This window comes from Osmerus mordax, chromosome 27 (assembly GCF_038355195.1).
Source record: "Osmerus mordax isolate fOsmMor3 chromosome 27, fOsmMor3.pri, whole genome shotgun sequence".
Classification (NCBI taxonomy): Eukaryota; Metazoa; Chordata; class Actinopteri; order Osmeriformes; family Osmeridae; genus Osmerus; species Osmerus mordax.
The window spans coordinates 7,675,025-7,700,936 of NC_090076.1; the positions used below are offsets into that span (position 1 = coordinate 7,675,025).

Sequence of the window (25,912 nt, forward strand, 5' to 3'; positions counted from 1 at the left end):
GCTGGTTGAAGTGTCGAATCAGGATTGTTCCAATGCTGGACAACGGCCAGGAGGGGGCGCCGGGCGGCGGCCAGTGGGCGCCCTACTCTCTGGGCCGCAGGCTGCGAACTAGTGTGTGTGAGAGAGAAAGAGAGAGAGATGGAGAGGTGTGTTTGACTTCAAGGATGGTTCTAGCTGGTTTCACTGCTACAATGCTTCATGTTCACCCTGTCTCCCTAGCAACATTGTTTTCACTGTCCTATCCGGCTTTCATTTGGTTTGGGAGTGTTCCATCATGCTGGAGGTTTTGACTATCTAAAATCATGACCCATCAACTAATAAATGAAGGGGTTCCTTTCAGGGTTCTCACACAACTGAGGAAACCTTTAAGCTAGTACTTTGTTTCCACAAGGGTAAAGACCAGATTGTAGACCACAATGTATGTGTGTGTGTAGGTGTGCGCATGTCGTCGCCGACATGCCGTCACACTCCGCACCTCATCTGTATCCTTCGCCATCTCGTAAGACCAGACATTTGCATCTTTTCAGCTTCCTGACTCTCTGCCTAACGGCTGAATTACCCACAGGCAGGCCACGTCCCCCACCAATCACAGACCATGATAGTGGTCTCCGATAATCCTCCATACAGCCTCCACCGTTTACACAACTAATTTCAGGGATTTTTGTTAGTTTCAGCACTAAGTACCAGCTGGTTTGTGTCCTACATTTCCATACAACGTGTTGAGGTTAGGCATCAAAGCGGTAGACTATGGCTCTTCAATGCAACTCAGAGTATAACTAATAAAATAAACATAGGCCTACATAAGTTTCACTACTTTGTTCATCAAATGCGGGTTGTTGTTAATCGTTTGTGCTATATATGTCTTAGTACCATAGTAAATACGTAGCAGATAAAGTCGGCTACACAATTAGTTTTATGAACCATTGGGACTTTTTTTGAGAACAGCTCCGCCATGCGTACAAGCACCGCTCTTACGAGTTTGACTTCCTGGTCGAAAAGACACCAGCAGGCGCGCTCGGGCACTCAGGGTGCCTTTGCATCAGATTCGGTGGGATCAGAGCTGCAAAAGTCCGCGCTCTCCGACCTCCCTCGGCTCGCCCTTCTGACAGAACTTTTCAAGACAACTGACACGTCCTAAACAAGGCCAGTGGACGGACAAACGAAATCCAAAAGGACGCCCATAACAAATGTTGTCAAAGTAAAATAAAAGGTAAGCCTATTACATTCATATAGTCTTTACACTCATAGACTTATCCAAGAACATGACTAAACACTTGATGACGGTGCATTGATTCGTTAAAACGTTGTGTTCATTTAAAAGTCAACAGTAGGCTAACTGTGGAATTACTTATCTATTCATCAAGACAAATGCAAAGAATTTACCATTAAATTCACGCGAAGCCTGGCTCTATGAGCGAGCAGAGGCAGTGACTGACGCCAGACAGGTAGCGTAATGTAGTGAAAGTTGGCACATGCCCTTTGCTCCAGTAGTGCGTCTGCCGGACCTGGGACAAGATTTAGGCTACTCGGCGATGGTAGGCAAGCTGTCTGGCTCAAGACCCACTTGACAAACTTTATTATATATAATATGCAATAGAGAAACACTGTTAGTCGGAGAAGGAAGTCACACCCAGACCCACCGAAAGTTATAACAAATTATACGATAAATAATTAACTACTAAGTGCCCTTTTTGTCTGTAGGCTACGTGATAAGAATTGGTCAACAATTTCTCAACTGACCGAGGCATACAGTAAACCGGCATTGTCAGCATTGCAATCGTGTATAAGAGACCATAGCCTGGGAAATATGACACGGAATACTTCCACAGTCTAAGTACTGTGTTGAGTTGCTGACTGTGTAGGTCCAAGTTAGCCCTGAGTTAAAATGTTGTTTCAGACTAGTCTCATTTTCAGACAGCGCATCTTTGGCTTGCAGACAGGCTGTCATGCTTTCGTTCGCCCTTTTCATCTGTTTATTTGGGAATAACTGAAAGAGCGTCCTCCCCACCAAACGGAATATTCCCAGCTCTATTCTGTTCCTGTATTATTTCAATCACTTCATTTGTTGTTTGTTGTTCAAGGCTAGCATGGGCGAATCGTGTGATATTTGATTGTTTTTCTGAGTCAGTTCAAAGAGATGGAAAGCAGTTGTCAGGTCACAAGTATTCGCACCCTGTGCTTGCACACAGTTTGGGTTGATAGTTCAAATTAAAAAAACAAAAATACTTTGATAGAGCCAGAGATCTGGACGAGGGGGAGATGGTTAGCCGGTTAAATCGCAACGAGGTTGGTATTAGCAGTTTAGCATAGGATTGGAGCTTTCTACCGAGGCTTTATATTGAGCCAGTCATATGGGATTTATTAGTGTGACCGTTTTTACTGGACGCTCCCTGGCAGCACGAAATAAGAGCAAGGCAGTACAGCCTACAGCCTTCCGAAAGGCGCTAGATACAGTTGATACTGCCTGGTGTTTAAATATTTCTGGTCCTCTCCAGACTTTCAGATCAGAACTTTGGACGACCCTTACATTCCTACTGGTCATTCCCCGTCCAAGTCCCCCCCCACCTCTCTGTCTGTTAGTAAACACCATATCCTCTTCCATAAAAAAATCCCTCTAACCACATTCTCAGCAAATTGTATGCTTTGTGGTTACATTTATTTATATTTTTATGAAGCCGCACTGGAATGCACAATACCAACAGTGTTTTGGGCAATAAAGGATTGTTGGCCAAAATTACAAACATAATTTTCACAACTAATAAATTACCCCCCCCCCCCCCAGAGTGATTTTTAACAACACATGGAAGAGGATCAATTTTGAAATGTTGCTCGTCATTCAACCCCACGTGTGTTGTCTGGGTTACTGTGCAGGCCTCAGAAGGCAGGGGACAACCCATAAAGTTCTTAAGCAGCCATGTTTAAAGGCATTGAGCCAAGAGTAGGGGGGCCTGATTATCATGGCTTTGTTTGAATGAAACAAGATTAGAAAGGGGTTTTAATGAAAAGCGTTTGATATTTAACTGCCGGTCTAACAACCCCACAATGAAATGAGAGACCAACAAGGAGAAGGGCAGTTTGGCCAAGCAGGAAATGACTGGGAGAAGCCTGGAGGGAGAGGGGGGGGGGTGAGTGGAGGGAGGGGATGAAGGGAGGGAGGACGGAGGGGGTGGGCGGCAGAGGAGAGAGAAGGGGGGCTAATACATTTTCTCCACGCTCGAGGAAAGCAACAACACAAAGACCCCTCAGTGTTGGCGGTGCTGTCACTGTACCTGGCCTCGCCCACTGCCCAGCCCACTTCCCCGCTCACTGCCCCACCCACTGCCCCACCCACTGCCCCACCCACTGCCCCGCCCACTGCCCGGAAACGAGAGGCACACTTCCTCCCATCTGCAGCCCTCTCAGTCCAGCCTCACTTAAAGCGTTCATTTAGCAGATGCTTTTATTTAAGGTGACTTACAGGGATGAGGGGGGATTTGAACCTGCAACCTCTTGATCTGCAATCTGATCTATAACCGCGGAGCTACACCCTCCCAGTTATAAGACCTGACACCATTATTGTGTTGGCTTTTATGTTTTGCATAAAACGTGACAAAAATGCCTTTAGCACACTTTCAATCACAGTGTCAAGCTTTGTTAACTTGATGTTGAGGGGGCTCACAACATGAGATGTTGTCTGATTAGGGTGAGTGTTAGTTAACTTCCTCCTGAAAAAGATTTCCTCTGAAAGTCGTCTACGACAGGTGAACCCTGACACCCGTAGAGAGGACTTGTGGTCTACAGGTTGAAAAGAAGTCTTGTGTAGTTCACTCAGACTGTACCGTGAAGTTACACATGCGCTCGTTGACCCTGACCCTACACACACACTGATACAGGGATGCACACACACATACAGACACACGCACACACACACACACCAGCAGCACCACCTCATCTCCCCTTTAGATGCTCTCTCTTTAGAGAGTTTGGATTTCTTCTCTGTTTGTGAGGCGACCGGCTCCCTCACCCTCGTCGCCAAACCGTTTTCCATCTGCTTCCGATTACCTTCGGCTGCAGTTGGTTAGCAGCCAGCCATCTGGACCTGTGTACCGTCTCCGCACTCTGCTTCTACCTAGACACCACCACAGGGAGGGGGGATGGAGGGGGAGAGGAGGAGAGAGAGAGAGAGAGAGAGAGAGGCGTGGAGGACTGGTAGTAGAGATTGCAGTGCTTTATAAAATTCAAAAGCTGGATTGATAGGTTGATATGCTTCCAGCTCTCTTTTAAATGTGTCCCTGTGTCGTAAAAGACTAGGAATATCGTGGTTGTGGGATTTCGATCCACATGAGATCTGTGCTAGCCAGTCAGCAAACTAGTCTGCCAGCCAGCCAGCCATCCCGTCAGTGTAGAAGTGGAAGCAACCCACTTCATCTCTCTGATTGGCTCCCCCTCCCACTCCCCACAGCCACTCACATAACACCCTCTTTCAGCTCCTCCGGGCCTAAACACAGCATTTCAGAAGATCAATGCCTTCCTCTTTGCTTGAACTCCTTTCCGGTGGGCAGAGGCGAGGACTAAAGAGAGAGAGAGAGAGAGACGGGAGGGGGGGGCCCAGGTTCAGGCTTGCTCTCTCTGGTCGCCAGGTTGTAAGTCACTGTTTGCCTCTGACAGGAGTCTTGATTGATCGGCTAAAGCCACTGCAGGCAGCCGGTCACAGGGAACTGAGTCCAGAGCAGAGCAGTCGTCAGAGGGAGGCTTGGGTCAGGGGTCTCTCTCTCTCTTTCTCTCTCTCTTTTTTTCTCTCTATTTTTCTCTACTTCTCTCTCTCTCTTTTTCTCTACTTCTCTCTCTCTCTTTTTCTCTAATTCTCTCTCTCTCTCTATCCCTCTCCCTCCTCCTCTCTCAATCCCAACACTAAACTGTTTCTCCTCAACAGGGATGCCCGGAGGACCGTAAACGCTGCTCAACTCCTAGAAGGTCTCCCCTTCCGCGTCTTCCCCAGAATCACCAGACCACAGAGAGAGACCGAGAGAGAGAGAGACAGCCCCAGGGAGAAAAAGAACAAGCACAAGAGAGAGCGAGAGACAGCGAGAGGGATAGAGATAGTGTCGAGCGCTCTCTAGTATCTGCCCTCTGCGAGAGACCTGTTTGCGGCTGCAGCCATGGTCCGTGGTGAGATGGCTGTGTCCCTCTGGTGAGCGAGGGGACCGGAAGGGCTGGAGACATGGTGGGACAGAGGACTGGGGACCGCACTGAAGCTTGTTACTGGAGTCACCATGGAAACGGTATGGAGGACCCTGGCTTGCATCGTCACCATCGCCATGGTTGCCACCGAAGCTGTGGAGAATGAGCCTGCGGAGGAGTTCACTCGGTCTCAAGGTGAGGGGTCAAGTTTAAGCACTTCCTCCTGACGTCCGATCGAACTCGAGAAATGTCATGGATGTCTCCTCTCCAGTCCTCTTCTCTCCTGGACTTGATTCCTTCTCTCCATAAATCACATCTTGAGACAGCACCGCACACTCCCTCCCTCCCCTCCGGCTGACACACACACACCCACACACACACACACACACACACACACAAGTACCAAACATAGAGTAAACCGGATGCCCCTAGGGCGCCGACATAAATACCCTGAGTGTCCGTGACTTGTCATTCAGAACAAAGCAGGGATTGTGTATTTCCTATGCTTAACCTTTGAACCCTCTCAGTCATCTGTTTCCAATAGCCCTCCGCTCTCTGCTTTCCTCGAGGCACCACCTGCCTTGACATGTATCTCCCCTCCCAGTCAAATCTGCGGGACGCTTGTCCGCTCTCCCCAAACGAAACCAGACTCGTAGGGAAACCGACAGAAACGATCGCGTAAACTCAGCCACGCCGCCACATTTTTCGTCGCCGAATCCGTCTCATGGGCGCACATTCTCGCCGACAACGACGCGCAAGCGCACCGAAAACATTAGACATGTAAGCACAGTTGTGATGCAAGCAGTGTACACGTTCACTGAAACCAACTGGACCTACACAAAGTTCTGCTCAGAGAGCCAGCCAGTCAGTCAGGACCAGGGTGTGTCATGTCTGGAGCAGACCAGCACTGCTGGATGTCTTCCCACCAGTCACGTCTCCTGCTACAGACTTGACTCCCAGCCAGACTGTGCCTGTTATCTCACACTGAATGGTAACCCCTTTAAGTCATTTTAGATTAAACCTAGAACTAAAAACAGCAAATGAAATAATGGGAAAATTGCTGAGGGCATGATATTTTTCGGTGCTGCTACACTTGACAGGCTGGGTTGTGTATTTGCCCAGCGTCTGTGTGTTTATTTAAAATAAGGAGAGGACAAATATGTAGACATGCCAAAGTAGGAGAACATTCGGAGCCGTTTCTCTCCCGCTTAAAATGACCCAATAATGAGGTAAGCCAGTGGTTCTCACACACGTAGCTATAACTCAACTGTGCGTGTCCTTGTGTGTGTGTGTGACAGACAGATAGTCAGGCAGACATGCTGATGGCAGACAGGCAGGCGGGCTGGCAGATAGACAGAGAGTCAGGCAGACAGTCAGGCAGATAGACAGAGAGTCAGGCAGACAGACTGTCAGGCAGACAGACTGTCAGGCAGACAGACAGACAGATAGACAGAGAGGCAGACAGACTGTCAGGCAGACAGGCAGACTGTCAGGCAGACAGACAGACAGACTGTCAGGCAGACAGACTGTCAGGCAGACAGACAGACAGACTGTCAGGCAGACAGACAGACAGATAGACAGAGAGGCAGACAGACTGTCAGGCAGACAGACAGACAGACTGTCAGGCAGACAGACAGACAGACAGGTAGACAGACAGACAGACTGTCAGGCAGACAGACAGACAGATAGACAGAGAGGCAGACAGACTGTCAGGCAGACAGACAGACAGACTGTCAGGCAGACAGACAGACAGACAGGTAGACAGACAGACAGACAGATAGACAGAGAGGCAGACAGACTGTCAGGCAGACAGACAGACAGACTGTCAGGCAGACAGACAGACAGACTGTCAGGCAGACAGACAGACAGATAGACAGAGAGGCAGACAGACTGTCAGGCAGACAGACAGACAGACTGTCAGGCAGACAGACAGACAGGCAGACAGACAGGCAGACGAGGAGAGGTTTGAGAAGCGCTGACAGGGTTCTGTGGAGATGCAGGAACTCCACCCAGAGAGATGGACTCACGGGGTGAGCCAGTCATGGATGATAGACCTCCCCCCCCACCCTCATCCCCCTCACCCTCTTCACACCCCTGACTGGGCTCTGCCCAGACTGAGGACAGCTGGGGAACATCTGGGGCAGACAGAATAGGAACAAGGTGGAAGCGAGAGAGAGAGAGGGATGGATGGAAAGAGAGAGAGAGAGAGGGGTGAGTAGAATTGGGATAGAGGGAGGGAGGGCTGAGAAGGATAGAGGGAGGAAAGAGGGATGGAGGGAGGGAGAGTGGGATTGAGAGGAAAAGAGGCAGTCTCTCTCTGGGAACGCTACAATAAAAAGGTCCACTGTTCACATTAAGCCTCGCTTTAACCTAATTAAAGGGTCCTTTCTTCTCTAAGTTCAAATAGAGCAGACCCCAGGCAGTGCTTACTGGCGGTTTATTATATAAAAGGTGAGTGCTCCATCCATGGGCTTTCTAGTGTTTTACGGGCCTCCCTCCCTTAGTGGTTTGGTTTATTGGACAGTAACGATAGTTCCTTCCTCTTCCTGATGAGATAAGAGATCAAAAGATTCCTAGGGACGGCTTTTCCACTGGAAGGGATCGGTTTGTTTTCTTGGGCTAGCAGGGGTTGCTGTGTGATGATGATGATGATGATGATGATGATCGTGGTGACGACCCACGGATGGGTGTGGTGAGCCTGGGTTCTTGGGCGGGGTCAGGGGTGTAGCGTCTACGCGGTCTGTGAGAGCGTCGACCGTGCCCTCTGGCTGCGCCACACTCATTAATTGCTCTGGCTCATAAGGTGGCCCTGTCTGGACTGATTACTGCAGAGGTACACAGAGGAGCGGGTGGGGGGGAGGCTGGGGTCCGACGAACAGCTGCACAGCTGTGGCTTCCAGGCCGAAGGAGAGACGTGGGGAGGGGGGTCGAGGCCAGAGGGAGGTTAGGGAGGGAGGTTAGGGAGGGAGGGAGGTTAGGGAGGGTGGTTAGGGAGGGAGGGAGGTTAGGGAGGGAGGTTATAGGGAGGGAGGGAGGTTAGGGAGGGAGGTTATAGGGAGGGAGAGAGGTTAGGGAGGGAGGTTATAGGGAGGGAGAGAGGTTAGGGAGGGAGGTTATAGGGAGGGAGGGAGGTTAGGGAGGGAGGTTAGGGAGGGAGGTTATAGGGAGGGAGGGAGGTTAGGGAGAGAGGTTAGGGAGGGAGGTTAGGGAGGGAGGTTATAGGGAGGGAGGGAGGTTATAGGGAGGGAGGGAGGTTAGGGAGGGAGGTTAGGGAGCCGGGGGGGCAGATTAATGCGGGGGGGTTTTCTATCTCCTCAGATCTCGACATGGATCTCCCAGAATCCCTCTGGAGCGTACCCTAAGAAAACAACACTCCTTATGTGGTTTGTGAGAAACAGGCGCAGGGCAATCATTCAAAGCTCATATAATTGCCGCATAATGTGCTGAGTAGTATGAAATGGGCTCTGGGTGGTTATAAGTGTGTGTGTGTGTGTGTGGGGGGGGGGGGGGTAGTCATGGTGCCTGGTGTTTATTTAAGCTGGTCAAACCAGGTATGAGAGGCCCGTCATGGACCGAGACTCTGTTGATCCCCTGCCTGTTCACCCTCCACAAGGAGGCTTGTTTCTCCACAAAACAAGGCCACAGACGCCTGCTGAAAAACCAGGGCCGCTTGCTTCTGACCTCTCCCCTGTGAGCCCACTCTTCGGAGCTCCGTGTTTGGACAGTGAATCTCTCGAGTCCACAGCCGAAGAGACAGGAAGTGTACGGTTTCGGGGGTTGCCGTGGAGACGGCCTTTTTTTTGTTCGCCTCGCGGATAGGGATAGCGTGGACCGGGTAGTCCTCGGAGATCTGTGTGTGCTGCCTGCACCCTGCCTTGACAGGCGAACAAACATGAATTCACAAACTCGAGTACTGCTTCACTGAACTGACTTTGACCACGAGCTTGACCCTCATTTTGACCTGAAGCATTTTTTTCTGTGTGTGTGTCTGCGTGTGTCTGCGTGTGTGCGTGCGTCTCTTTCTCCCCAGCTGAGTTTCTGTCCGGCCTGGGCCAGTATGAGATCGCCGTACCGGTGCGGGTGGGGCCCCAGGGGGAGCCCTTGGACGCGGAGGGGCCGGAGGAGGACGGGCCCCCCCAGGCCCGGAGGCGTCGGCGCAGCGCCGGTGGAGCCGGGAGCCATGGCTCCTCCCCCCAGCTCTTCTACCAGCTGTCCACGCCACGCAGCAACTTCCTGCTCAACCTGACCCTCCAGGACAACCTGCTGTCCAGGCAGTTCCGCGTGGAGTACTGGAGGAGGGGCCAGGTGGCCTGGAGCCACGCCTACTCGCCCAACTGTCACTACGTGGGTCACCTCCAGGACAGGCCCCACTCCAGCCAGGTGGCTCTCAGCAACTGCAATGGCCTGGTAAGCTTGTCCCAGGCGCTCGTGGGGGAGGGGGGGGGGGGGCGGCTTGTGCCTGACAGAGGTGAACAGGTTCACTGACCCCCTTCTGGGGGGGGGGGTGGATTGGAGGATTCGTTTTTCTTTAGAGTTTGTCAAAATACAATTTCAAATACAGTTTGATGTATTCAAACGACGAAACCCTCATCCCACAAACGACCCCTAAACCACGGCGTCGTCACACACTCGCAATACGACAGATCCAAACGGTTTGTACACCCTTCTGAGTGTGAAATTCTGATTGGGTGTGCTCTTGAGGAAGGGGGGGTGGGGGAGGGAGGGAGGGTAGGGAGGGAGGGGCACCTGTCTGTCCTAACAAAGACCCCCAACTAGCGGCATTAACACACCTGCATAAACAAGGGGATTACCAAGACCCTTCCTACCGTCGGTCACTTCCTGTTTAGGTCAGGGGTCACGGAGCCATCACAGCTGGGGGGGGGGGGGGGGGATCAGTCTCTCTGGTGCCGAGGCAGATGTTCACAGCAGTCTGTTCTAGAACCAAGCAGCAAAACAGATGTACTGGTCTCACCGAATGAGAGTGTTTGACACCTGCGCAGCTTTAGTATCCTTTTAATACGCGATAAGTTCAACATGATCGTCGAAAGGGTGCGGGATCGGGTTTGTTCTCCGAGCGCTAATAAGCTTTGGCGCGTAATTACTGGTGGTCAGACTAGCATGAGTGAATCTCAGCAGGGACTGCACTGTGTCCACGAGAGCAGCACTAAACACATTACGGGATTACGTGCGTTCAGATGGCGTTCTGTGGAGAGACGGCTGCAAGGGGAAACCCTTAGGCCGGCCCCAGAGACTCCAGACAGGAGATCTAATCAGAGGTGTGTGTGGGTGTGTGTCTGTGCGTGTGTGTGTGAATCCCTGTCGTCCCAGTGTGGATAGGACACACACTCCTGACTAGAAGGGAGAAAGGAGAGACTGCGTATGAGACGTAGAGACTGAGTTTGTTTGAGTTGGTGTTTCTGGAGTGTGTGATCGGATTTATCATCCCAGAGATAGCTACAGTGGTGAGTGGGGTATTAGTGAGGTATGAGTGGGGTATTAGTGAGGTATGAGTGGGGTATTAGTGGGGTGTTGGTGGGGTGTTGGTGGGTTTGGTGGAGGGGTGTTGGCCCAGATGTGCTGTTCACCCCTTCTCCCTCCCTCCCTCCCTCCCTCCCCTCCCTCCCTCCCTCCCTCCCTCCCTCCCTCCCTCCCTCCCTCCCTCCCTCCCTCCCTCCCTCCCTCCCTCCCTCCCTCCCTCCCTCCCTCCCTCCCTCCCTCCCTCCCTCCCTCCCTCCCACCCACAGCAGGGGGTGATTGTTTCAGGCGGCGAGGAGTACCTCATCGAACCTCTGGCCCCCCCAACAAACCACACCAGGGTGGAGAGGGCGGAGGGGCACCCTCACGTGATCTACAAGAGGTCTTCGCTGAGGCACCAGTACATGGACCAGTCCTGCGGGGTCATCGGTAGGCTCGCCCACCCCGCCGTTCTCCTCACAGATCCATCTAGGAACCGCGGACCTCCCCGGCAGTCTTCAGCAGCTGTTGGTTCCCATCAGTCAGGTCGGGGGTGGGAGCGGAAGAGAGGAGTAGTGACCTCAGAAAGGTCGCCAGAGAGAGAGAGAGAGAGAGAGAGAGAGAGAGAAAGAGAGAGAAGAGAGAGAGAGAGAGAGACTGAAAGAGGAGATTCCGAGCGTTGAGATTCCGAGCGTTGAGATTCGGAGCGTTGACAAACAAACATTCGACAGTGAGGCCCTCTTGTCCATCCATCTGCCCTAACCCCCCCCCCCACACACACACACACACACTCCCAAGCACACACACCACACCCACACACACTCCAATCCCACAGAAGCTTGTCCGTCTATGAGTGGGGGTTGGACCTCAGTGGTGGAGCGTGTGGCTGCGAAGCAAGAGGTGTTAAGTTCCAATCCTGCTCCGTGTGTCTTAAAAAATGCCTTTCTCCAAAGGAAAGTATAGCAGAAAAAAAGCACAGTACAATAGCTTTATGAACGGAGATAGACATACTACGACAGCTTAACGCCCTCGCCGCCTCTTCCTCCAGACGAGAAGCCGGGCAAGGGCGTGGCCTGGTGGCAGCGGACCCTGAAGACTCCGCCCCATCGCGGACAGCTGCCCCTCAAGCGCTCCGTGAGCCGCGAGCGCTACGTGGAGACGCTGGTGGTGGCCGACAAGATGATGGTGGGCTACCACGGGCGCCGTGACATCGAACAGTACATCCTGGCCGTCATGAATATTGTAAGTGTCACATCGGGGAGCGGATGTGGAGATTGTGTTGCTAGGGTCTCGCTAGGATTGTTGCCGTGGGCTCGTCGGTCCAGGGCTCGGTTAGCACTAACTTCTGGAATGTATTTAATGAATGGCTGGACTCGTTTTCCCGTGACAAAATCACAAACTGAAGTGTAGAGCTTCAATGTAAAGCAGCCAAATAACACTGACTGAATGGCTGATAATGAGCACTGTCTCTCCCTGGAAGGCTATGTGCTAGTTTGGATGTGTCAGCGCTTTTTAAGACTGCTCTTTTCTTGTTTCCCTGGAGGTCAGGTTGCCAAACTGTTCCAGGATTCTAGCCTGGGGAACGCAGTAAACATTGTGGTGACCCGCCTCATCCTGCTCATGGAGGACCAGGTACCGTCTGCCGGAAACCTTCCGGAACCTTGGGGTCCGTGCAGAGGAGTCTGCAGATCCTACCACCCATTTCGCTCCTCCCTCCTCTTTCCCTCGCTTCCTCCTCCCTTTCCTGCTCGATCCCTCTTCCTCACAACCTCCTCCCTCCCTCCACCCCCCACCCTCCCTCCTCTGGTCTCTTCTCACAGCAGTGTCGCCTCCAGCATCTATGAGCTCTTTGTTTGTTTGAAATTATTGGCTTAAGTGTCCTTCCTCCACAGCTCCCAGTGGAGTGTGTTCTGTAAGTGGAGCCGTGTTGTGGTGTTGGGGAGGTGGAAGGGACCACAGGCCCCGCTCCATGACTGCACTTGTTGTTACTGCCCGCTGACCTCTCGGGCCGTTGCCATGACGCAAATTAGGGCCCCTGAATAAGAGCGTGTATAAAAATAAAAAGGTTCTAAAAAGGAAGTGGAGGCAGACAGACTTCTCTCTCTCTCTCTCTCTCTCTCTCTCTCTCTCTCTCTCTCTCTCTCTCTCTCTCTCTCTCTCTTACAAGCACACACACTCTCTCTTGCTCTTTAACACACTCTCTCTCTCTGTAATACACACACTCTCTGGAACACACAATCACACTCTTTCTCTCTCTCTCTCTTCCTCTCGTACACACACACACACTCTCTAACACACACACCCCTTCTCTTTAACACACTCTTTCTTTCTCCCTCGCTCAATCTTACTTTCTTGCTTTCAAGCACGCACAGACTCCCTTTCTCTGTCTCTCTCTCTGTCTCTCTCTGTCTCTCTCTCTCCCTGTCTCTCTCTCTCTCTCACCTCCTTCCTCACCCCCCTGCTGGCCTGTGACAGGCAGCAGTGTGACGCGGGGTGTCTGGACAGCAGCCACCAAGTTGCGGTCAAACAGATGGACAGGTTAGAGTTACACACTGGTCAAAGCCACGACCGAGTAGCACTCCTGCAGATGAGTCAAACAGCACCAGAGCAGTACCACCGTGGGTTGCAGTTCCCAAAGCAGTCTATTAGAAGGCCTTTATGATTCATACTAGCTTAAAAATAATTTAATTTGCCCATGCAGGAAACAGGTCATCTGACAGGATAAAGCTATGAATAAATAAATGCTGTGGTCATTAACGCTGGTATTAGTGTTGCTTATTCTGCTTTTGGTTCTGGTGGGGTTTGGGTCGGGCCCAACAGTGGGCTGACAGAGCAGGCCAGAAGCAAACCGAGCCTGGAAAAGCAGCCTGGCCCTGAGAGAGATGAAGGATTGTGGGATGAGAGAGAGCTGGAAAGGGAGGGAGCCGGGATGAGAGAACGGGAGGGGAAGGGAGGTGGGATAAGAGAGAGAGGGATGTAGAATGAAAGATAGACAGAGAGACTGAGGGTGCTGGGATGAGAGAGAGAGAGAGATGGATGGGAGGGAGGGATGAGACGGTGAAGAATTATGTCATCATTCGCATGCCTGTTGCTGTTCCTCGCCAGCTATGGACTGGAGAGGATTCCTCCCCTCTGCCAAAGCTGGGAATGGCAGGGTATGAGAGAGACAGAGAGAGGGAGGTAGGAAGAGAGAGAGGGGGGGGGGAAAGAAAGGGTGGATAGAGAAAGAGAGAGAAAACGGGACAGCCAGAGAGATGAAGTCTACTTCATCTCAACCTCCCATAACAGAAGCCCAGACGCTACAGTAGCTACATTTCCCTCAAGCTGTGAACAATTTACTGATCCTTATCTAATCTAGAATGCAGGGGTTTCCATGTTTGTTTGATTGCCGTGTTCCCTCGTTCCTTTGACTCCAGCCGTCGTTAGAGATCAACCACTACGCTGGGAAGTCTCTGGACAGCTTCTGCAAGTGGCAGAAATCCATCCAGCACCGCAACGGCAACGGCAATGCCATCCCCGATAACGGCATCGCTCACCACGACACAGCGGTGCTCATCACCAGGTCAGCCACCCCACACCCCCACCCTGACCCCGCCCGGACACCTAGCCTCCTCCTATGTCACTGGAGAGATATATTGGAGAGATTCATCAAAAGTACATTTACATTTCCATTAAGTCATTTAGCAGACGCTCTTATCCAGAGCGACTTACAGTAAATACAGGGACATTCCCCCCGAGGCAAGTAGGGTGAAGTGCCTTGCCCAAGGACACAACGTCATTTGGCACTGCTGGGAATCGAACTGGCAACCTTCAGATGACTAGCCCGACTCCCTCACCGCTCAGCCACCTGACTCTTGCTCAGCCATCTGACTCCTTAAAAAAAAGTAGTGAGGTAAAGGGTGAGAGAAAGCCAGCTAGAGGGAGAGGCAAAGCAGAGCAAGCATAAAGGAGAGGAGAGAGGGAGAGAGGAAAACCGATAGAAGGAGGAGGGAGGGAAAGAGAGAGAGAGCGAGAGAAGGAATCAGAGCACAGCTGCCTTGAATCTGACAGCTCTGAGCTATGCCAAATAAGCAAAGTGCAGTTTCAGAGCTGAGGCTCTGGGCTGAGAAAGGGGGCGGAAACAGCAGTGGAAACCCATAACCAAGACCCAGCTCTCAGACCCTGCTCCTGTAAGACCCAGCTCTCAGACCCTGGTCCTGTAAGAGCCAGCTCTCAGACCCTGGTCCTGTAAGACCCAGCTCTCAGAACCTGGTCCTGTAAGACCCAGCTCTCAGACCCTGGTCCTGTAAGACCCAGCTCTCAGGACCCTGGTCCTGTAAGACCCAGCTCCTCAGACCCTGATCCTGTAAGATCCAGCTCTCAGACCCTGGTCCTGTCAGCTCAACGCACTGCTGAAGGCACAGACCCTGGTCCGGATAGCTCAACACACTGCTAAACATTCAGACCCTTTATTACGAAGAGCTTTATCAAAGGGGGAATGGAGTCTGTCCAGACAGAGGACACTGGCCTGACCATCCTTCACATCCGGCTATTGTTCCTCACAACTTATCAGGTTGTTGTTTATCAGGCCTGTCTGATGTGTGTGTGTGTGTGTGACTGGCTGCATGTTTGACTGAACTGTGTGACAGTGTGTCCTTGTACGGGCGCTCTAATATCAAGGCTGGTGAATGTGTCGTTTGTTTTGTCTCCTTGCACGGCAGGTACGACATCTGCATCTACAAAAACAAGCCCTGTGGAACCCTAGGTACGACCTGTGGTTCATATCGCACAACCCCTGTAGAGGGCTTACCCTGAACACACACACACACCAGTCTCTCAACAGGACACACCCGGACACACACAGACCAGGGCACACAAAACACACATGTGAGGCTATTATGTAACCTGTGGAAGGGAATGGGATTTACAGAATGAAAGTGACTCATGGTTCAATCTTTTATATGTTTAGATGACTGCTAGTTGACTGCTAGTTGAGTAGTAACACAACTGAATGTGTGTGTGTGTCTCTTTGTGTGTGTATCTGTGTGTGTGTGTGTGTGTCCCAGGCCTAGCCCCTGTGGGAGGGATGTGTGAGCCTGAGAGGAGCTGCAGCATCAACGAGGACATCGGCCCTGGCGACGGCCTTCACCATCGCCCACGAGATAGGACACACGTGAGGCCCCCTCTACCCCCTCTACCTCCACCCACTACCCCACCCCCACCCTCTAGCCCTCCATCTATCTATCCCTCTTCCCCCTCCCTACCCCAGAACTGAGGTTCAGAGATCGGTGTCAGATTAGAGCCAGCAACAGGAGGCCTTACGTAACCACCTCCATGAGTCATTTCCATCAATTGAGAACGTGTTAATAGCTTTATATATTATTTTTTTTCAGTCATGTGCTATTTATAATATGCAAGTGGAACAAGTTACGTGCGAGCTGATGCAGTATATCTTTCCGGGGCCTACCTCAAGTGTCTGACTATGGGCATAATCCTCTGTCCTTCTCTCCACCTTCAACTTGTTTGACTTCCTGGTTTGGCATGGGGCTATCCAGCCAATCGGCTCTCCCCTCGGCCTCGTGCGTCCGTATTTATCTGGGTCCATGGCTGAGTGGGGCTGGACACAGTCCAGCTCACATCTTCCCAGGGCCCTGGTCCGCTCCCATGAAAGAGGATTCTGTTGATGGGATCTGCTGCTTTCCTCTGCCGGCGCTGGGTATCGCTCTGTGAACGCTGGGCCTGTTTGTGCAGAGTAATTGAGTGTGGCGCGTGTGTGCGCAGGCGTGTGTTTTCACAGGTGCCGATCCATTTGTGCTCTCGGGGCCCTAATGGCTAACCCAGGTACCTTTGAACTGCAAGGGGCTGGCTGTGCCCTGGGGCTGTCTAGACGCCCACGGCTGGTCTTAACCGTGTGTATGTACGTGTGTGTGTATGTGTGTGTGTGTGTGTGAGAGAGAGATAAGGAGTACTGCACTGTACATTTGTGAAAGACACGGGCTACCTTGCAGTCTGTTAAAACAACCACAGAACAGATGTGACTAAGGAGGATGTTGGTTATAGAAAATATATATACGTCCACCAAGTATCTCACCCAAGTATCCCCATCAGTTCCTCACCGGTATCTCCAGCCACCCACCAGTACCATCACCCCCTCCACGTACCCCTCCACGTACCCCTCCACGTACCCATCCACGTACCCCTCCACGTACCCCTCCACGTACCCCTCCACGTACCCCTCCACGTACCCCTCCACGTACCCCTCCACGTACCCCTCCACGTACCCCTCGGCGCCCAGGTGACCCGTCCCCCCTCCCTGCCGGCAGGTTCGGGATGAACCACGACGGCGTGGCCAACGCGTGCGGCTCCCGCAGCCAGGACACGGCCCAGCTGATGGCTGCCCACATCACCATGAAGACCAACCCCTTCGTCTGGTCCGCCTGCAGCCGCGACTGACATCACCACTTCCTGGAGTGAGTCATCCATTCCAGATGAAAGGGTCAGGGTTAACCCCCGTCCGTGTTAAAAAGGGGGGGGGGGGGGTCGTTGTCTCGGAGATCTCTCTGCGTGTTTTTGACTGTGTGTTCTGCGACCCCGCCCCCCTCCTGCCCCCCTCCTGTCCCCCTCCCTCTGTGACATGCTGCAGCTCAGGAATGGGCTCCTGCCTCAACAACGTGCCCCCCAAGCAGGAGTTTGTGTACCCCACACGGCGCCGGGCCAGGCTATGATGCGGACGAGCAGTGTCGCTTCCAGTACGGGGTGAAAATCCCTCCAGTGTAAATACGGGGTATGTTCTCATCCCTCTTCACACCCTTGTTCTGTCTTTCTCTCCCTCTTTCTTTCCCTCTCTCTTCCTTTTTTATCTTTTCCTCTATCTTTCTCTCTGTTCTCATCTTTTTTGTCTCTCTCTCTCTCTCTCTCTCTCTCTCTCTCTCTCCCTCCCTCCCTCCTCCTCTCCCTCTATCTCCTCCTCTCTTTCCCTCTCTCTCTCCCTCTATCTCCCTATCTCTCTCTTCCTCTCTCTCTCTCTCTCTCTCCTCTCCCTCTCTCCAACCCGCTCCTGCTGTCTCGTCAGGACAGCAGGAACATGACGGCCCGGGCGACCCGCTGTGTGACTGACACATCTGTCACAGGGATGCACCTCACCATATCTATCAGTTTCTGGGGTGTGTGAAGACTTTATGAACAATCTCGTGCTACCTTTACTGAATAACATCGATTTTATTAGACGGTCAGTTTTATGGGGCCGACAGCTGAGAGAATGGACATCTGGAACAAAATGTGACTTTATAGTGTCGTTATTATTGATACTATGGAGTCTGAGCATATGTTTACAATAAAATACTGCACCATATGGTATAGCCATTGCAGAGGCCTTAAACACATTAGCACCACAGAGAGCAGCTGAGTCAACCGTCTCCCTGCTACCGGTCACTGGACTTGGCTCTTTCTATATGGTCCTAACTGGCGTCTCTCTCTCTCTCGTCTCTCTCTCTCGTCTCTCTCTCTCTCTCTCTCTCTCTCTCTCTCTATGTCTCTCTCTCTCCCTATGTTTCTCTCTCTCTCTCGACTCTCTCCTCTATGTCTCTCTCTCTATATAATATATGTCTCTCTCTCTCTCTATGTCTCTCTCTCTCTATGTCTCTCTCTCTATGTCTCTCTCTCTGTCCACACAGGAAGTGTGCAGTGAGCTGTGGTGCATGAGCAAAGAGCAACCGCTGCATCACCAGCAGCATCCCCGCAGCGGAAGGAACCATCTGTCAGACCAAACACCATAGAAAAGGGGGTAAGGACCCGGAGCGTTCCATAATGGCCACACACGGGGGGTGGGTGACGACGTGCAGTGCCCGAGGGCGAGCGTAAGCAGCTTGTGAGAAGGTGTGTCGACCTGTGTGTTCCAGTGGTGCTACAAGCTGCGTGTGCGTGGCCTAACGGGACACGCCCCGAGGGGGTGGATGGGGGGCTGGGGTCTCTGGTCGCACCTGGGAGGAGTGCAGCCGCACCTGTGGAGGAGGGGTGTCCTCTTCCCTGCGCCGCTGTGACAGCCCCAGGTACGACACTTTAAAGGAGCAGTTCACCATTTCACCCTCCGAAGCCGAGGTGGTCTTCGACCCTGTCCTGGACCTTTAAAGGAGCAGTTCACCATTTCACCCTCCGAAGCGGTGGTCTTCGACCCTGTCCTGGACCTTTAAAGGAGCAGTTCACCATTTCACCCTCCGAAGCGGTGGTCTTCGACCCTGTCCTGCGTGTTTGAGATGTTTCCCTGCTCCGACACTGCCCGATTCAAATGAATGGGTCGTTTGCGAGCCCTGCGGAAGACCCATTCATTTGAATCAGGTTCTGCTTCCAAGCCAGGCGGGTCTCTGCTGACTCTGATGGCCCCCAGACAGAGGCTGTTTATTCGATCCACGTTTTTTTCCGTTCTTGTGTCCTTGCGAACCTCGTTCGTACGTCATCTTTCAATGCCCGAGCGCGGTTCCAATCCAAAGAACACAAGTCGCCAAGAACGCCCAAAATACCGGATGCGTTCTTGATCCGCCTCCGTTTTATCGACGATGCATCGGCTGGTGACTTGGCCTGCGAGAACGCATCTGATTTCCCAGAAGTCATTGCGAGATAATAGCCAAGAACACGCGCGCAAATCGTTTCCCCGTCCTCGCGCCCTCGCAGGACCGTTCTTGCGAGGGCGCTTGGCAGGGACGTTCTCCTCAGGAACGCCAGTGCGTTCTTCGCGTTCTTCGGATTGATAAACAGCCTGTGGAGAGAGACCGGGGAAACCGAACACATCAGGGTTGTAGAGAGACCCGCCCACTGGGGGAGAGACGGGGGGGGGGGGGGGGGGCGAGGTCGGGGTGCTGGAGGGATAGGGTTACCGCTAAATCACACCCAGATGTGTTTCTTGCTTCTGCTTGTCTGGTTCCAGGCCAACCATCGGGGGAAGTACTGTCTGGGGGAGAGGAAGCGATTCAGATCCTGCAACATGGACGTGAGTGGTGGAGCCCGCCGCGACTGACCCCCGCCCTGTCGCCAGCCTGGTTCTCCCTCCTCCTCCTCGTCCCTCATCCTCAGTCCTCGGGGATGAACGTCTCTCTCTCAAAATGACACACGCAGATGAAATGTAACTCTCCCTCTCGCTCTCTCTCCATCTCTCTCCGTCTCTCCTTCTCCCTCTCTCTCTCTGTCTCCACCTCTCTCTCTCTCTCTCTCTCTCTCTCTCTCTCTCTCTCTCTCTCTCTCCATCTCTCTCTGTCTCTCTCAGAGTGCCCTGCAGGTTCCCATGATTTCCGGGAGATGCAGTGCTCTGAGTTTGATGGTGTTCCTTTCCGAGGAAAAGTTCTACACCTGGAAGCCCTACAGGGGGGGTAAGCGAACAGTGGGTGGGTGGGAGGGCGGGGGGGAAGGGTAGGGGAGGGGGGTGGGGGGGGGGCATGTGCGTGGGTGTGCATGTGTGTTCTCCCTCCTTTCCTGCTCCATGGTAACATCTCAGCCCTGTATATAGAACAGAGGAAAGACGATCTTATTGAACACCCACCCACACACACACACACGACACAACGTATACACACCGCCTTTGGTTTTACTGAGAGAGCTGAGCGAGTGTGTTGCCAAGCTGTGGGCCGTAGAGGGAAGAGGGAAAAACAAGAGAAGGGGGAACGGAACGAAAGGCTACGGGTGGAGAAGAGAGGAAGAGGAGGGAGGAGAGAGAGGGAGAAGGGAGACACGGTGAAAGGGAGGAGAAGGGAGGAGAGGAGGTGAAGAGTAGAGTGCAAAGGAGAGGGGAGACACGGTGAAGGGAGGAGAAGGGAGGAGAGGAGGAGAGAGAGGAGGAGAGAAGAAGGGAGGAGAGCAAAGGAGAGGGGAGACACGGTGAAGGGAGGAGAAGGGAGGAGAGGAGGTGAGAGAGGACGAGAGAAGAAGGGAGGAGAGGAGGAGAGAGGAGAGAAGGGAGGAGAGGAGGAGAGAAGAAGGGAGGAGAGGAGGAGAGAGAGGAGGAGAGAAGAAGGGAGGAGAGGAGGAAGGAAGGGAAGCAGTGGAGGAAAGCTGTAGACAATCTCTTGTCTGGCTCCAATATGCCCTGAAGAGCCATTTCCCAGAATCCTTGCTAGAATTCCTGGGCCTGATGAGTGCTGCGTTGGACGTGAAAGATAAATACTTTCGACGACAGAACTGCCCTTTAAATCTAGCAGTCCAATAACATAATGGCTTACAGAGGGGGGCCACTCCAACTGCAGGCTACAAGCCCTCCTTTCATCAAGTCAGCTGATTTTACAATAGAAATCCCTTTCAGCTGTTAAAATACGAACCGTGCCACAGTCTGCCCTGCGTTAAGGCTCTCTTACACACACCCCAGCCCCTGCCTCATTCTGTCTCTCCCTCTGTGTGCCTCCTTCTCTCTCTCTACCTCTCTGTAGCTCATTCTCTCTCTCTACCTCTCTCTGCTCATTCTCTCTCTACCTCTCTACCGCATTCTCTCTCTCTACCTCTCTACCTCATTCTCTCTCTACCTCTCTCTACATCTCTTACTTCTCCTTTAAACATTTTTAAGCTCTTGCTTCTTTAGAATCTAAAGTATCTTTTTGATAGTTAAGATTCTGTTCCGTCTTGGAGACAGTCGCACTTCTCTCTCTCTCCCCTCTCCCCTCTCTTTTCTCCCGCTCTCTTTCAGAAACATCTAGAAAGGACAGTCGATAAAGAAACAAAACGATTTTAGCCTCGCATGGATTGCTTCAGAAGAGTGACCCATATACACAGTTGCACCTGGTCCAACACCAGTTCGTTCTCCGCCTTAAAAACCACCCCTCCAAGCCCTGCAAGCAGGACCGCCTCCCCCCTCCTGTTCCCCTTTATCAGGCCTGCCAAAGCACAGCACCCTGGGAGTTGGAGTTTTCCATTCTCCTCCCCCTCTGGTCCTCCCCTGTCCTCCCTGCTCGTACTGTACAGCACCAGTGTCGGCCGCGCCAGCACAAACAAACACAGCCCGGAGCCCTGTCAGCGGGCTTGCGTTAGCAGCCGAGCCGCTGGCTAGATGAAGGGGTGCTCTTGGCCGGGGCTGTACCTGTGGCAGGGTCAGAGGACCTGTCACGCGCCATAAAGAAGATGTTAGTGTGGAGCCTGCCGTCTCTCTCTCTGGTGGGGGAGGGCAGAGGGAGGAGGAGGAGGAAGTGCCTGTGAGTCTGGTGCACGTTCACAGGGAGGGAGAGGGAGAGAGAGAGAGGGAGAGAAGTGGTCGAAAATGGAAAGACGCATTCACACGCCGTCCCACCCCTATGTCGCCCTGGCCTCACCTGGCCCTCGTCTGGTCTGGTTTAGCCTTGCTTGGCCTGGCCTGGCCTGGCCTGGCCTGGCCAGGTCTGCCTGGCTGCCTGGCAGCTCTCCCGGGGGTTCAGGGAGGGGATTAGGGGGTGATTAGCACCCTGCGCCCGGGTTCACATGACCAGAGACTGGCCAGGACGCCCATGGAAACTGGGCAGCTACCAAGAGGCAGCTAGGAAATAGAGGCACGCACACTGGGTGCTTTGAGACCTCGGCGTGCGTGTGTGTGTGCGTGCGTGTGTGTGTGTGTGCGTGTGTGCGTGTGTGTGTGTGTTGTGTGTGTGTGTGTGCTTGTCGTTCAAGTCCTGAGGCATTGATTGGCAGCCAATAAGACAGTTCAGTGTGTTCCTGGCATGTTCGTATAATATGGAATAAATGAAGGCACCTGTCAGTAAACAACTACACACACACACACACACACACACACACACACACACACACACACACACACACACACACAACCCCTCCCTGTCTCCCACTCCTGACCTGTGTGTGTTAGTTTGCAGGATTACCACATTCCAGATTCGTAGGGAAAGTGCTGAGAGACACAGTATTGTACTGATCTCACTGTTGGGTCTTGTGGTTTCGACCCTCGCTGTGCTGTTCTGAGACTCCGACCAGTCTCCCAGGCAGCAGGCCTTAGCCTTCCTAGACACCAGGCACCGGACGCAGTCTAACAGAGCCCAAGGGAGGGGGAAACAGTGTACGTGTGTGTTTGGTTGTGTGTGTGTGTGCGTGCGTGTGTGAGAGTCACTGAATGAGTTTAAAGAACCATGTCTGTTCTCCTGTGTCCAGGTGGAGTGAAGTCCTGCTCCCTCAACTGCCTGGCGGAGGGATACAACTTCTACACAGAGCGCGCTCCGGCCGTGGGTGGACGGGACACCTTGCCGCGACGACTCCCTGGATGTGTGTGTGAACGGGGAGTGCAAGGGTGAGAGGGGCGGAGCGGAGGTGTGTTTCTGCCAGGCAAACCAGAAAACGGGGAAGTCATCCTGGTATTGAAAACTGCTGGTAGTGTTTACCGAGCGCTCGCTTACATAAACACTGTCGATTGTGGTCCCGAGCTGTTGTTTTTGGATGCATTTTCCTGTCAGAATCAGAGACATCGATCAGGAAACGCAAGAAGAAAAAAAATAATTACACAAACACTCCCACTGTGAAACAACAGAAAACCACAGAACATCATAATTGTTGTTTCTTGAAGCTATGTGGAGCATAGCTGGATTTCATTAGCCTGTTGAAGAGCTGACTCTCTCTCTCCTCTGTTACCCTTTGTCACTCTCTCTCTTCCTCTTGTGTTTAGTTTGGAGTCTCAGAAGAACCTGGGCACCCTGAATGGGGTGGGGGTGGGAGTCTTGGTCGAGAGAGAGTATGTTTAACAATAGTTCTGCTCTCCTCCTCTCCTCTCCTCTTCTCCTCTCCTCTCTCTTCTCCTCTCCTCTCTCTCCTCCTCTCCTCCCCTCTTCTACTCTCCTCGCTCTGTCTCCTTTCCTCTCCTCTCTTTCTCCTCTCCTCCTCTCCTCCTCTCTTCTCCTTTCCTCTCTCTTTTTCCTCTCCTCTCCCCTCTGTTCCTCTCCTCCTCTGTTCTCCTTTCCTCTCCTCTCTCTTCTCCCTCTCGCTTCTCCTCTCCTCCTCTCCTCACCTCTTCTCCTCTCTCTCTCTTTTCCTCTCCCTCCTCTCCCCTCTGCTCCTCTCCTCCTCTCTTCTCCTTTCCTCTCCTCTCTCTTCTCCTCTCCTCCCTCCTCTCTATTCTGCTCTGTGTTCTGTGAGAACTCAGTGACCCACTAGCTCTGCTGTCTGTCTGTCTGCACTGCTGGCTGCAACACACACACAACCACACACACACACACACACCATCTGGCTCTTTGTGTCTATCCCATTCAGGCTCACTCCACCATACCAGTCTCTCTCTCTCTCTCTCTCTCTCTCTCTCTCTCTCTCTCTCTCTCTCTCTCTCTCTCTCTCTCTCTCTCTCTCTCTCTCTCTCTCACTCTCTCTCTCTCTCTCTCTCTCTCTCTCTCTCTCTCTCTCTCTCTCTCTCTCTCTCTCTCTGTCTCTTCCTCTCTCTCTCTCTGTCTTTCTCTCTCTGTCTTTCTCTCCTATTTTATAGTTAGTTTGTATCATCGCATCCCTCCCTCTCTCCTCTCCTCTCCCTCCCCTCTGCTGTGTTTATGGTGCAGACACAGAGACACACACTGAGAGGCCACAGCTGTGCCGTGCTGCTTGGAGCCCCCAGGGGTGTAGAGGCAGGACGCGAGTGGACAGGGAAGGGAGGAGAGAGAGGAGAGGAGAGAGAGAGAGAGGAGAGGAAGGAACGGAGAGAAGAGGGAACTAACACGATGTAGTAAAGCCCCAGACTACCCATGTGGTGAAGTCTACCAGCAGCGGCTTGGTTCGGCTGACCTACCAGCTTCCCCCCCCTCCCCTCCCCCCAGACAGCAACCTCCAGAGCCCAGCCAGCCAGAGCAGCGGCCCCACCCAGCGCTCTCCTTACGAGGGCTAATGGCTTCCACATTGGTAGCCGTCCCGAAACACAGCCCTCCCTAACACTGGGGTTCTAGCTCGACTATGCTTGAATGAGACACCTGGGAGATGAAGGACAGTGCTTGTGTGTCCCCCGACCTCTGACCCCCCCCCCCCCCCGACCTCTGACCCTGACCTCTGAACCCCCGGGTGGTTTCTGTCCCGGTAGCACGTGGGCTGTGACCGGATCCTGGGCTCGGACGTGCGCGAGGACCGCTGCAGGACATGCGGCGGCGACGGCAGCAGTTGCGAGGTCGTGGAGGGCGTCTTCAACGACTCGCTGCCCGAAGGAGGTAACCGTAGCGCCGACCAATCACACGCCGTTATATAGGAGTTAACGGCAGAACTGACCAATCACGATCGCCACTAGCATTAATTGCAGTGACGACTCATCATAGAAGAAGTTATTACAGTAGAAAAAAGGGGCCGTCAATACTAGTCAATGCTTAGAATGTGGACATTAACACCCTTTCTGACGATTCCTTTTTGTGTGTTTGGATTGGGACACTTGCCAAATGGTGTTGGACTGTTGCCTTGTATTGTGAGCTAGCGGACCCCTAGACAATTTTTAAAAGTAATACATGATTGCCTTCTCACACGCTAGCCCACTTTGCATCTGCATACTATATGACTTAACTATTCACCCTGAGTTACTAGTCGACATGCAAACCATTGTTTAGATGGCTGTAATCACCCATTTTAAATGCGATAAATCTTCAATACGTTGTAATTATGTGGTCCTGTATCGTAAAGTATTGAGCGAGTCTGACGTCAGCAGGTTTGCGACTCCGCTAACGGCTTCTCAGTGCTGTGGGGAGACGTCTGGAGGATGGGCAGGGAGACGGCTCTCTCTCCGGGCCATGCAGAGGCAGGGGCATGAGGCAGGGGCATGAGGCAGGGGCATGAGGCAGGGGCATGAGGCAGACAGCTTGAGGGTGAAGCCCCACAAGTGTGGCCAGGAGGGGAGCTGTGGGGTGGGTTCTATTCTGGGTTCCCACCCCGCCACCTCCCCGCCACCCCCCCGCCACCCCTGCCCGCCCTCCAGGAACCCTGAGGGCTCTGGGCGGACACGCCCTCCACAGGCAGCTCTGCTTGGGACCACAGAGGCTGGGCTCTGTCCAGCCCCAGCCTCAACTCCAAGCCTCACCTTCCAACCTCAGTCTCAACTCCAACCTCAGCACCAGCCTCACTTCCAGCCCCAGCCCTAGCCTCACTTCCAGCCCTAGCCTCACTTCCAGCCCTAGCCTCACTTCCAGCCCCAGCCCTAGCCTCACTTCCAAGCCCCAGCACCAGCCTCACTTCCAGCCCCAGCCCTAGCCTCAGTTCCAGCCCCAGCCCTAGCCTCAGTTCCAGCACCTGGCCCAGGCTAAGGCCAAGTCCGGGCCAGCTTTCTGGTGTCTATTCTGGGCATGAGTTATGACCCTCAGAGCTACTCTCTCATGTCTGAAGGGCTTTTTATAACAACGGTCTTTCTCTCTCTGTGTGG

At 52.9% G+C, this 25,912-nt stretch overlaps 2 protein-coding genes across 2 annotated transcripts in view; one reads left to right on the forward strand and one right to left on the reverse strand.

Annotated features, from left to right (window-relative positions):
• Positions 1–5,064: 5,064 nt before the first annotated feature.
• Positions 5,065–25,743, forward strand: adamts10 (ADAM metallopeptidase with thrombospondin type 1 motif, 10). Its single transcript, XM_067230216.1, is given in 26 exon segments — positions 5,065–5,355; positions 9,191–9,567; positions 10,905–11,064; positions 11,663–11,856; positions 12,163–12,246; positions 14,031–14,176; positions 15,315–15,358; positions 15,660–15,724; positions 15,726–15,766; positions 16,917–17,063; positions 17,237–17,296; positions 17,298–17,352; positions 17,354–17,377; positions 18,267–18,296; positions 18,298–18,357; positions 18,359–18,376; positions 18,492–18,569; positions 18,571–18,641; positions 19,514–19,527; positions 19,530–19,583; positions 19,850–19,920; positions 19,922–19,952; positions 22,699–22,772; positions 22,774–22,854; positions 24,596–24,719; positions 25,472–25,743. Coding segments are annotated over 26 exon segments (2,478 nt in total). The 5' UTR covers positions 5,065–5,252.
• Positions 25,744–25,769: 26 nt separating this feature from the next.
• acsbg2 (acyl-CoA synthetase bubblegum family member 2) overlaps positions 25,770–25,912 on the reverse strand; it is a 9,840-nt gene continuing 9,697 nt past the window's right edge. The window contains 1 exon segment of the mRNA XM_067230217.1: positions 25,770–25,829. Coding sequence (XP_067086318.1) covers positions 25,770–25,829 — 60 coding nt within the window.